Source organism: Macadamia integrifolia, chromosome 11 (genome assembly GCF_013358625.1).
Source record: "Macadamia integrifolia cultivar HAES 741 chromosome 11, SCU_Mint_v3, whole genome shotgun sequence".
In the NCBI taxonomy this organism is placed as follows: Eukaryota; Viridiplantae; Streptophyta; class Magnoliopsida; order Proteales; family Proteaceae; genus Macadamia; species Macadamia integrifolia.
The window spans coordinates 21,040,149-21,053,382 of NC_056567.1; the positions used below are offsets into that span (position 1 = coordinate 21,040,149).

The 13,234-nt window shown below is 36.3% G+C and overlaps 2 protein-coding genes across 2 annotated transcripts; both read left to right on the plus strand.

Annotated features, from left to right (window-relative positions):
* The first annotated feature begins 386 nt into the window (after positions 1-386).
* On the plus strand, positions 387-1,199 carry LOC122092978 (protein DMP4-like). The gene has a single exon (XM_042663264.1). The coding sequence runs from the start codon at positions 387-389 to the stop codon at positions 1,053-1,055; it is 669 nt and encodes a 222-aa protein (XP_042519198.1). The 3' UTR covers positions 1,056-1,199.
* An 8,178-nt stretch (positions 1,200-9,377) lies between these two features.
* On the plus strand, positions 9,378-10,097 carry LOC122092979 (protein DMP4-like). Its single transcript, XM_042663266.1, has one exon. It carries the CDS (start codon positions 9,378-9,380, stop codon positions 10,095-10,097), a length of 720 nt encoding a protein of 239 aa, XP_042519200.1.
* The last annotated feature ends 3,137 nt before the right edge of the window (positions 10,098-13,234 follow it).

The window sequence follows — 13,234 nt, forward strand, 5'->3', positions numbered from 1 at the left end:
GGAGAGGAAGAAGAGGGTAAAATCATCTTTTCCTTTTCAAAAACTAACACTTCTTTCACGATGTTAGTTTGGGTGGGTTTAAATGTAATAAATGGATTTTTAGGAAGATGATGTAATATAGACAATCATCATGGGAGGTTGATGTAAATTGCCCAAAAAACTATAACAAGTAATGATAAGAACAACTAATTGGATTGATCACATTTTTGGCAGGGTATATAAAATAATATGGTGGATGACATTAACTTAGTTGTTTATAAAAGGAAAGTGATTTGAGCTTCTCTTCTCTTCTCTTCTCTTCACCCTATTACCCATACTGATCAATCTCTCTACCTCCCCTTCCCAATAGAATTGTGAAAACCAGGCTCCAGAGTGATCAGAGAAGCATGGCTGAAGGACAAAAGAACAGGATCATGGATGAAGAATCACGGCATCATGATCATCAACGTCGGCCACTCCTACGACGACATTCATCCCAACGACGGCATTCGCCATCCCCGGACCATGATCGGATTAACCATATACATAAGGCCATTAGCCTGTTATTTCATAGCACATCCAATTTAGCCAATCTCCTTCCTACAGGGACAGTGTTTGCATTCCAACTTCTATCTCCCATCTTCAGTGACCAAGGTGAGTGTGATATGGCCAGCAGACATATGACAGCAGGCCTTGTGATGTTGTGTGGTCTATCATGCTTTCTATCATCCTTTACTGATAGTTTCAGGGATGAGAAAGGAGTAGTCCATTATGGAATAGCAACCTTTAGAGGATTATGGATCATTGATTGGTCTCTAACCATTCCTCCTGATCAAGCTTCAGAATATCGACTTAAGTTCATTGATTTCTTGCATGCTTTTATGTCAACACTGGTTTTTTCTGCTGTTGCACTGTTTAATCAGAATGTGGTGAATTGTTTCTACCCAACACCATCAGAAGAGACGATGGAACTCCTCACAGAATTGCCAGTTGGGATCGGTGCCATCGGCAGCGCGTTTTTCCTCACATTCCCTACTACTCGTCATGGATTTGGCTTCCCTCTTTCTCCTCGCTAATTGCTCAAACTATGTTTGGCTGCAAGGGAAATTGAAGGGAAATAAACTTTTGTAATCATAATCCCATGTAATTGTATAAATTACTTAAATTTCTTATCATATTTAGTATCCAAACATTTTATGTAATTTTTATTTAATTTTTTAAATCAAAGACTGTATTTGATTGTAAGGAAAATTTAAGGGAAAAGGAAAGTAAACTTTTTAAACTTAAAAAATGAATCTTTACTGATCATTACTCCATGTGATCCCATGAGATTGTATAAGATACTTAAAATTTTTATCATATTTAGTAATGATACATTTTTAGAGGGATCCGATGATCATGGAGTGTTGGTATCCAAGGATCATACAAGAAAAAAGAAGAAGAAGTTTTACAAAGCCCAATTTGACAAAAACCATGTATTGTAGAAAGGGGGAGTAGAACCAATACTATTCCAGATCCAGGATCCCTTCTTTTTCAAGGTAATCGGGTCAAAAATAGAGGTATTCGGGAAATATTTAACTTTAATAGTTTGAGCTCGGAGAGAATCTCATTCATTACGGAACGTCAACCCAGTTTTAAAACAAGAGCTTTATTATAAGTGTTAACATCTCTTAGACGTAGATCACCCTTGGTGATAGGGGAGTAGATTCTTCTCCAAGAAATGAGGTAAGCCTTTTTTTAGAACAAGCATTTAACCCATTCTAGAAACGAGAGCAAATGGAATCATATTTTGGGATAAGGCAAAGCAAGACATTCAGTAAGATGGGATAGAATAGAGAACAAACTGAAACAAAATTTTTTGTTTTGTTAGAATATCAGTGTTTCGACAACACCAACACATAGCATGTTATATTGAAGCCTTGGTTTCCAATTCAAATTACTACATGCAGAATATTTTTGGAAGTAGGGTATCAATCGGTCAGGCCTAACCAGACTTGACTAATTTCACCCCCTGCATTATGTTTGCTCGTTTAACTATTTAGGGTTCAAGCTTACATTGTGAGGGTATGGTTCTGTTTACATTCAGTCAGTCCGAATAGGGTTATAACCGAGCTTTCTCTATGAGGGCTTTAAATGGAATACAGGACAGTTTAACTTTAAATAGGCTCTAAATAGACCATGCCTAAAATTAGTCTGTAAAGTGGGTCTGCAAGGTGATACCAATAAACTGGGCCTTGGATTGGCCTAAAAAAAAAAATCCTTAGAATGTCGTATTAAGTTGGGGACTTGTCTTTACTCTTTAGATTTTATGTTTATGGTTTGAGACTTCAGGGGTAGAATATGTATATATAATAGGATAAAATGGTTCAAAAAACGAAAGCCTTTCCACATAATTGAGCTAAATAGGTAGGGCTCTATCGGGCTCATAATTGGTCATGCCACCAATAAGTATGATACTCACACCGAGAACAATCAATTATAAACATGCTTGGCTTGAGGCTGACATGTTTATTAATCAAGTTGGTTCAGTTTGAGGTTTAAATGGTGGGACTCGATTGGGCTGCTGGGTCAAGACTAAGGTACCATTTGACAACGTTTCACTTCTGTTGTTTCTACATTTTTTTGTTCCCAAAATAGAGAAACAATCTAAAAAGTGTTTGATAAAGTTGTTTCATTTCACCCGTTTCTAGAAACATAAATCAAAATTTATACCTATTTACAATTTTAGAAATGACTCTGACGAAACAAGTCTGACTTGTTTCTTCGTTTCTAGAAACGAATTTTAGAGAAAAAAAAAAGTTGTTATGCCCAATAAATTTCTCAACTATTTAAACCTTAAAAGAGGAAACCAAACCCTCTCTCCCTTTTGGGCATCCGATGATACTATTGGATTTTTTAGTGGCATTATGATGGCAAAAAACTTTTCGAGAAACAGGTTTATCAAACATGAAAAATCTATTTTTGTTTCTGAAAACGTGAAAAGCCGTTTCTGCTATTTCTAGACATAGAAACAGGAGAAACATTATCAAACAGTGCCTAAAATTGACACCCCTAATTGGAAGGTTTAGTTTAGGTGCTTGGGCCATCCTTTACTAAAAATTCCCAAGAAAATGTTGTAACTCATTCCGTCATGCTTTTGTTTTAACCTGAAACGTTTTGCCAGAGGTAACAAGATCTTGATATTGAGAAGGCCTTGGTCCTTAGGTTCATACATCTATCTTCCATTTCCTAGTGAGCTTCCACCAAGGGTAGTTAAGGGTGGTTACAATGCTTTCAAGTGACCAACCAATTAGTGTCCTATATATAAATCATAGAAACTACAAGGATCGATGTGGTAATTGGGTCACATTAGTCAACATTCTTTCATTTAATCCAAATTTTCAAATGTCAAGAGAAATGTTAAGTTCTTAACTTGATGTATAGTCATACTATAACATCCAAGTTCAATCTTTACAGACTAATTAATATTCAAAATGAAAATTTTAACCTACGAATCATAACGGTACATGGTCAGTTTCAAAACACTTTCTTCCATGTAATACAATGAACAATTCTCTTCCAAATGAACCTTTACATCGTAAATTAAATCAACAGCATGATCAATTCGGGGTCCAATCTTTATTGCCTTTTGTCTTTATGGATATTCGTCATTTCAAAACTTAATTTGTTGAGACATTTCAAATAATGTTAAATTCGCAACCAACCTTTATTGGATTAGAATAATATTATTTGGATTGGTTCCCCTCCGTATGGCTTTCCAGATCTGACTATGTCTCTATAGCCACGTGCACATGTAAGCATAAGGGTGTCAAATGGAACGTTTCTAGGTAATACCCGGCTCTAGTCTCATGGAGGTCAATCCCAAAACAGTCCAATATAGTGAACGACCCCAAAAATTAGGATTTCGTATCGCTTAATAATGGGATGGTCTAGCTCTAGTTCTGGTTCCTTAACAGTTTGTGCCCATCAAAATCCTAAACACTCAAATATAAATGTTTATTTTAACGCAAACGTTAGTTCTTCATTTTAATTAGACCCTTGCAAAAATTAGGATCAAATTTTCCTTAAATCAAGATGAAGGAGGAATTCCTTCACCGATGCTCATCATCACACTTGGAAGGATGCTTGGGAACGGTGAATGAATTTTGATACCTCCAACAAATAGAGGGAGGAGGTAATTTTGATGGTAGATTCATGGTAAACCCTTCACTCTGGATGATGGAAAACTTTTCTTATAATACTATTAAGTATTAACTATTACCCCTAAATAAAGAAACATGCATCTTAATTCTTAAATGGATCCTATTTGGGACACCCTTACTTGTGCGGCAGGTAAGGATTTTTGGGTTAAACTACTAGGTGTTGCAGGCGGACATTAAGGTGCTTTCAGCCATGAAAGTTAGCATGACTTGGCTGTAATGGTGATTGATTTTTTTGGAAAATGGAATTTGGGAAACAGATTCGAGGTGCAGTAGCGATAAACTCTTGACTTTTCCGATCTTGCTTATCTTGCAGGTGGAAAAGGGAGGTTCTAGTGAAAGCATCGAATTCTTCTTTATTTGAGGGGAGAGAGAACGAGAGGAGTTGAAGAATAAAATGATGAGTTGTAGAAAACAGAGCCGGAGAAAGGATTTTTCAAAGGATTTGAATGTATAGCAGCCACTTTTTCAAGCTTCACAAGTAGAGAGAGTTTTTTTAGGCTGAGTCTCCCCACGACTATATGTTACACGGATTAAGTGTGACTGTGTGTAACCAAGGTTTATCATTGGGCCTGAATCTTAAAACCAGATAAGTTCGAGGGTTATAAAAAGAGAGAGGGAGGCCATGCCTAAACCCAAGGGGATGGCAGAGTTGATAAGGGACATTCGCCTCAAGAAACGTGTGGTTTTGAATTCGACTCCTCTTACTTCCTTGGGGCCATTCACGGTGTTTAGTTCTCTTCACCGTTTTTGGCTAAAGTTGAATGATTCTCACTTAACCCCTGTATAATCCGATCCATGAAGATATGGGATCAGATTCTATTGTCACTACAATCGGTCTACTTACTTCCAGCTAAGGGTGCAAATTGAAGCGGTTATTTCTACCCCCAAAAAAAAAAAATTTTGGCGCGGCTATGGATAATTGCTCCAGCTCCTAATCAGCTCCAGCCCTCAAGAATCGGGACCAAAACCCACATGTTTATACATAATATTTTATTAATTGGTGGGAAGGTTTAGAATTCCAAGATATTTACCAATGAATGTAAATAATCAAAACGAAAAGGCTCTCTGAGCCTAAGGCAAATATTGTGTCTCCTCATATGGATTATTATATTATTTTAAATAAAAATAATTATTGTGAGAGTGTGTAGAATACACTGCTTCCTCTAAGAACCCTCTCTTATAATCAAATATCCATTCATAAGTATGTAAGCATACAAATAACCAAATAATCATTCATATATAATAATAAAAGTACAAATACAAATCAAGATATTTATAGAAAATCTCCATTAATTACTAAGCACTCCAAAATCCAATCACTAACAATAAATATATAAATTATATGCAAGTTTTAAACAATCCTGACGGTTTCAAAGGAGTCTTTCAATTCTAGAACCATTGGGAGACACATCCCAGAACCAACTTGTCTCATTAAATAATTGGTTCTAAAATAGAGGTCTAGAACTGAACCATCAATTTAATGGATGATAAGTTAACACCTCCATGTGGATGAGAACAATATTCGTTATTCCTCAATGAGTCATTGGCTACAAAACCTTCGGAAGTAATTGGAATTCCTGATGTGAGTGTTGAGTGACACCACAAAGTCAAACATCTCATTTCATATTCTAGAGAACCGAATACCAACTTAATTGGGTCAATATCTCATCGTCAAATCTTTTCTTAGTCGATCAGATCCTTTCTGCAACTTACCTTTCAAGTAATGTCAACCCTCTTCTCTCTTCTCTTCTCTTCTCTTCCAGACTACCACAACCCTTAGAAAGAGGTAACGGTCACGAGAGAGTAAGTGGGCTGCAAATGCAAGTTGCAATACAAGAATGAAATCTTTGGGATCGTTTCTTCTTCCTCTTCTTTCCTTTTCGATCACAAGTCCCCCCCCCCCTTTCTTCTTCTTCTTCTTCTTCTTGATTCTTCTCGAACGAGAGAAGCTCTCACTGGAAATATCAGAAGTCAACACGTGAGTTGGTCCTCGTTCATTCTCAAGAATATATTCCCTAATGGAACGGCAGCCCACATCTGAAAGTAGGCCATCTCTCTCTCTCTCTCTCTCAAGATAAAACGAAAATAAAAGCTATAGGAAAAAACACTCCCACACAACCTAAAGTTGGCTATATAAATTGAGGCTCCTTAACACCAGCATTGTCATTGGCCTTGTTATACAGTGAAAGAAATGAAATGAGAAGTTGGTTTTGAGAATGAGAGGAAGAGGGGTCTTACATGAAGATAAGAGCTGTGTTTGGTAGCCAAGGATGATTTGCCTATGTCCTCCCAAGGGTGAAGGGGTCTTCTTCAACTAACAAATGACCTATCGCTGTCTTCCACTCACCCATCCATGCTCGTGTTTGCACCCTCCTCCTAACTCCCCCCTCCCCCCTCCCCCCTTATGTGGTTCATAGCAAGTCACCTTGGCTAACTTGACCAGCTCTTATATTTCATGTTAGACCTCATTTTCTTTGTCCACAAATGATGAAACATCAGCCGCTCTCATATATAAGCCTTCAAAGGAGATAAGAGAGTCAAGAGGTATGTAGATAATCTTATTGTTTTAGTAAATGGGTTCGCTATGTGTAACCACGGTTGGTGTCAATAAATTTGTAATCTTATTTTTTTCTTTATTTTATCCCCAAAAGTTTTTTAATATAATATTTAATTTATGGTTAAAAAGGAATTTTCAAAATTTTGAAAGTCATCTTAATGCAAAATTTAATGTGGTTCATGTGCGAAATGACAAATTTATCATTGTTGAAAAAAAAAGAACTGCATTAAATGCTTTTAAAATAAGATAGATCAGAATCCTTTGTCGCTCGACACAGCGTTTAGTGTAGATCCAAGGGCTGGGAGCTCCTTTGGTTTCGTGCCCATACCTTGGGCTGCATGTCTGAGGACTCTCAGCCCTTGGATCAATACTACATGCTCTATCGCGTGCTACAAAGGAGCCCGATCCAAATATGATAAAGGACAATTATATGAAGGTCTCTAGTTTTAAATACACCAATAGGGTTGTCATTTTAAACACTTCCGTTTTTATAATTACCGAGTTGGCAAGGGACACTTCGCCTATCGGAGTGTGCGGTTCTGAGTTCGACTACTCTTACTTCTTTGGGGCCACTCACACAGGAATTTTTAGTGTTCTTCACTACTTTCGATAAAATTAAATGGTTCTCATTCAACCCCGTTCCTCCAACTTTACTTTCCCTGCTTTTAACCCCTCAAACATGTGGGACATAGTAATTAGACATTCTCACCCCAAACTCCCCTCTAAACAAACGGGACCTTATTGCTAAAATCTTTACCTTTAGTAATGATGATGAGATTCTGACAGTAAGTTGTTAAAACTACTATCCATAGTTAACATTATAGCTAGAGGTTTTCACTTCTCTTAGAGAAGAAAATCGAGGTGTGCAAGTTATTGAGACCTATTATTGATCTCAAGTGAGCTTCTAGGAAATAGAACATCCGATTTGATCAAATGATCAGATTGTTTGGCCATAATTTTTTTTTTTTTTTAAATTAGTAATTAAATAAACCATGAATTGAGTGGGAGTGTAGTATTTTCTTGTCATATACAATCTTGATTTTCCAGGCACATCCTTAAATATAAACCTGTGAGAGATCACATTTGTAAAGGGTGTTAGACTTATCTCAATACTATTGACTTATGTCTGATCATGCTTATCTGGCAATTTTCAATGAAAAGAAATATTATTTTCAGGCATGGCATGTTCTTCGCGTCTAAATGTCCTCTGATGATGTTGAGGCTGTGAAAAAAGTTTCTAAGCTACGGCTGTAAAAGTTGTAATTGTAAATCCAGGATATGGGAATTGGATTATTGTCATTTTTTATTTTCCAACAGTAGAGAAAAAAATTAGGAAGTAAAAAGTTGTTGTAGACACTACATTTTGACACCTTGTGGGTCTCTTCCGAAGATAATGATTGTTTTACCCCTGGTATTATTTTACCACCCAAAATTTCTCAAATAGACTCGAAACTCCTAGAATAGCCTTTTATATCCATTTTGAACCTATAGGAAAAATCTCATCCAAATCTGACGCCATTTGCAAAAATTACCGTTTCCCTAGTGTTATTTCAATCTCTGAATCTTCCCTATTTAAGTCAAAACTCTTAGGATGGCCTTATTAAGTTATTTTTAGCCTATCAGTAAATGTCATTAAAAACCGATATCATTTGGATCTTGATTGGTGTAAAGAATCATTTTTCGGATTCCACACAATTGTCTGGAAGTTTGGCCACTTTCCCAACCTAATTTTACCTTGATCACGATATATGGAAAGTACACGAGAAATCTTCGCGGCAATATAAGGCGTGCCAAAATCTTCACACACTCAAGTTAAAAAAAAAAAAAAAAAAAATTCTGATCATACAGCCATACAAATTTTGAAATGAGAATTGAGTTTAGTTCCCTCCTATCGTACCTAAGGTTCTATACCCTAGTCTCCATTGATGAAGAAGGGAGTACACCTGCACAAGTGCTGAGAGGCTTTGGAGATATAATTGAGACACTTCAAAGGAAATCCAAATTTCACTTCTTCTTTTTTCCAAAGATCCCAACACATGCGAGGATGCATTCTTGATGGCTAAATTCGGCATTTCACATCGCCTACTACGTATAAGTACTGATAGGAGGCAAAGAAAATGCCTCCTATCATTCTTAATGCGTGCATAGTTTCAGGCCTTGTGAGGGAATGAATAGTCAATTTGAGCCGGTGGCTAGATAGGGTGTTTCCAGACCATCTCTACTTTAATCTTAAGGGAAGTAATAATATCATCTTTACTCAGAAGCAAGTCATGATAATAACAAAACCATTTAATGGATTAATCAAATCTTTGACAAAGTTTTTAAATAATTTTCCATGTTAGACTTAGAACAGAATATGCTTGGATTATATAGTTGTTTTTTATAATTAAAATAGAAAAAAGGGTGATTATCCATTAAAACTAAGAGAAAAATAATTCCCCAATGATAGTCCTCCCACTGATGTCTCAACAACGTGGGTGGTGTGAATTGAACGTTTCTGGTTACCCCCACCCCAAACAAAACCAAAGAAGAAGAAGAAGAAGAAGTTGACCAAGTTCTCTTCTCACCATTACTTATACACATCAATCCCTCTACCTTCCCATCCCAATAGAATTGTGAAAACCAGGCTCAAGTGTGTGATGGGGAACAAGGTTGAAGGAGAAAAGAAGAAAAAGATCATGGATGAAGAAGAACAAAGGCATCATGATCAACAACATAGGCCCCTTCTAGGGCACCATCATGATCAACAACATCAACCTCTTCTATGTGATTCAACATCAAACCTCACAAGTCCTCGTAGAAAAAGAGTACCTGACCCTAACTTAATACAACAAGTCATTAGCCAGACATTTCGAAGCACAGCTCATTTGGCCAATCTCCTCCCCACAGGAACAGTTCTTGCATTCCAACTTCTATCTCCCATCTTCAGTAACCAAGGTTACTGTGATGATGCCAGCCAGTTCATGACAGCAGGCCTTGTGATCCTTTGTGGTCTATCTTGCTTTCTATCTTCCTATACTGATAGTTACAGGGATGATAAAGGAGCAGTTCATTTTGGAATAGCTACCTTCAGAGGATTATGGATCATTGATGGGTCTATCACTGTTCCTCTTGATCAGGCTTCAGAATTTCGGCTTAAGTTCATTGATTTCTTACATGCCTTCATGTCAACACTGGTGTTTGCTGCTATTGCACTGTTGGATCAGAATGTGGAGAATTGTTTCTACCCAACACCATCAGATGAAACAATGGAAGTCCTCACAGCATTACCAGTTGGGATTGGTCTCATTGGAAGTGCATTTTTCATTACTTTCCCTACCACTCGTCATGGTCTTGGCTTCCCTCTCTCTCCTCGCTAATCTCTCATCACCTTTTTTTTTTATTCCTTTTTCACCCTTATATGTCACTTTAGACATGGCAGTGTGGCACTCCACACGTTTGTCTCATATTTGAAATTTAACATTGGATATGGTTGTAAAGTTCTCTATCACATGGATCCACCCACATTCATTCTTGTCCACCATGTAGTAAATGTTTAGGAATTTTTACATTGTATTGCAAAGAAATGCAACAAAGCTTTCATTTCATTATTCTTTTCTTCTTTTTTTTTTTTTTTTTTATGTGGCAATATTTGATATTTCAGAAATATTAATTGATTTTCTTGAGTTAAGCATGAACATAAAATGTTTTGAGCACAAAAATTTACAAATTTCAGTAAAATACAACATATTATGGCTGAAATGAGTGAAGGATTTCTATTATCATTTTTTATACAATCCCTAAGATCTATGATAACATCAAGGAGTTCTAGAGAGCTCACAGAAAGAGATCATACGTTCTACCTACATCAAGGAGCGATATTTGTCTTCTTTCCCCCAACTAGGTAGCTTCTCTATATTTTGGCGCTTCGTTGAATATATATATATATATATATGTCTACAACAACAACAACTCAATTCTATCGTAACTAAATAGGGTTGGCTACATGGATCATTGCCTTGCAATTAGCTCTATTTGAGGTTATACTTTATACAAGGCCTAGGCAATGTATGTCTTTCCTCACCAATTCTCCAAGTTTATTTTAGGTCTGCCGCATTCAAAGGCCTCCATTGAACATGGTTATGACACCTCAAACAACTTTCATGATCAAGCTTATCATGTATCGGACCTATGCCTAAATTAGATCTAATATGATCATTCTTTATTTTATCCTTCTTAGTTTTGCCACAGATCCATTTCAATGTTCTCATCTCTATTACACTGAGTTTATCTACATGATGCTTCTTAACTACCGAACATTTTGCAGCATATAACATAGTCAGTCATATGACATTTCTATTAAATTTTCCTTTAATTTTTAAGGGAATTCATAGATCATGTAACATTCTAGATGCACCTTTCCATTTCATTCATGTTATTTTGATTCTTTGTGAAACATTATTTTTTATATCACCTTCTATACTTATGAATGAGCTTAGATACCTAAAATAATCACTTTACAGAATCTTTCTCTCATCAATTTTCACCATCGCATTACCCGCTCTACCATAACTAAAGTTACAATCATATACTCTGCCTTTGTTCTACTTATCATTGAATATATTTGTCTATTCACCCAAAAATAATGAAACCCTGATATCGTCAACAAGATATATAATAGTCTCAAAGAGCTCACCCAGAGGAGATTAGATGATGTACCGCATGAAGGAGCAATACATATGCACAAACACGCAATCGTTCGACCGCCAAAATATCCTGGATATTGCCAGGTCAACTTCCAACGTCACTTAGTTGATCGGCCCTGCAATTTTCATTACTTAGTGGCACCAAGTTTGCCAGAACCTTATTTTATTAATTTACATTGATTTTTTTTTTCTTGTTTCATTGTTAGCATTTCCTGTTTTCCATTTGATTTTTCTTTATTTATTTATAATAGAGCTTAATTGTAGGATTTCTTAGGGATTGAGATCACTCAGGGTTTTCTTTTATTTATTATTAATTTGCAATGGAGTGGAACAATGATAGAGTGGAGATTTGATAATGATTTGAGTATTTGAGTTTCTCTTTTTCTCTTAAAGAGTCTTAGAACTAGAGAATATCTTTCATTAATCTTAGCTTGTGTTACATCTGTGGAAATATCGATCTATAAAAGGAGATGGTGCCCATATGCTATACATTGCCAATGGCTATACATGTATAGAAGATAAGAAAAGAAATAGATAAGATTGACTTGAGATCTATCCTAGTGAACAAGGGAACCGAATATTAGTTACCAGAAAACATGGTAACCCAATATTGGTTCATAAAGAGTTTCAATATTCTCCAAGCCTTGAATAGATTGAGACAAACCTCAATGGGTTTTTTTCTATATTCAATTGCAAGGAGAGTGATATTACATAGTGATATGAGAAATTAATTATGAAAAATCCTTAACTCCAATGGTTTTGGCAGTTGGTACATGGGCATACCATTAATGTATTAAATAAGAAACTGTATTTCAATGCAATGGATTTACTTTGCAAACAGATCACCCTATATGTGTTTATTGAATTATTTCCACTTCATCTGTACGGGCGGCTCTTTTTGAAGGTCTTCTTTGGCTCCCTTGGGGTGGTTGACTGTGCCAATAGTTGGGCAGCTTGGCCTGCAAGCTAGGGAGTCCCTTGGGGAGTCCTTAAGGGGATTAGAGTATGAACACGTTTTCAGTGATGCTAACCTGTCCAATTGACTTGTAAGCCAGCAGTCTAGGGTCTTTTTTTTTCAATTATAAATGAGTGGGCTTCTTCCAAAGAGAGTTGCCTATTGACTTGTCCACCATTTTGGTTTTGGGATGAGGATGCCAGTGCTGTAGGTATTATCACAAAATATCCTTTGGGATTCAGGTTTGCTTGTGTCTTAAGTGGTGGACACCAATAAAAAATGAACAGGTCAAAAATTTTTGGATACCAATCATAATCTATATTATATAGTGGGTATTTGTGCGATGTTTATTCTACTTGAGATTTGTTAATAATTTCAGGGATTTGTAAGATGGTAAGCCCCCCCCCCTCCCAAACCCCCCCTCCCTGCCCTCCCAAAAAAAAATGTGGAAAGAATATAGGAACATTCTAACTTCTCTTTCATTTGATCATTAGTTTATAACCACTAGTGTTATGAGATTGGGCAGGTAGTATATGGTGTATGCAAAATAATAACCCCATGGAACCTGGCAGATTCTTCAGAAAGAAAAAAATAGTACAAAATATATGGCAGCAATCATTGCTATGAAACATTATCACCTTACCATATATATATTACTTTTTTTTTTTGGTAGAAATATCTGTTACTTAAAGAGCTGTTTTTTGTAGCCCTTGCGTGCAAGAAAACTGGATCCTTGATATGTAAAAATGGAGCTTTTACAGAAATTATTAAGGAAAAGAAATTTTCTATAAGAATTCAATTAAGAGAAACAGAACTTATTTCTAAAGCACTGCAACGGATAAAGGGAGGGGGGGGG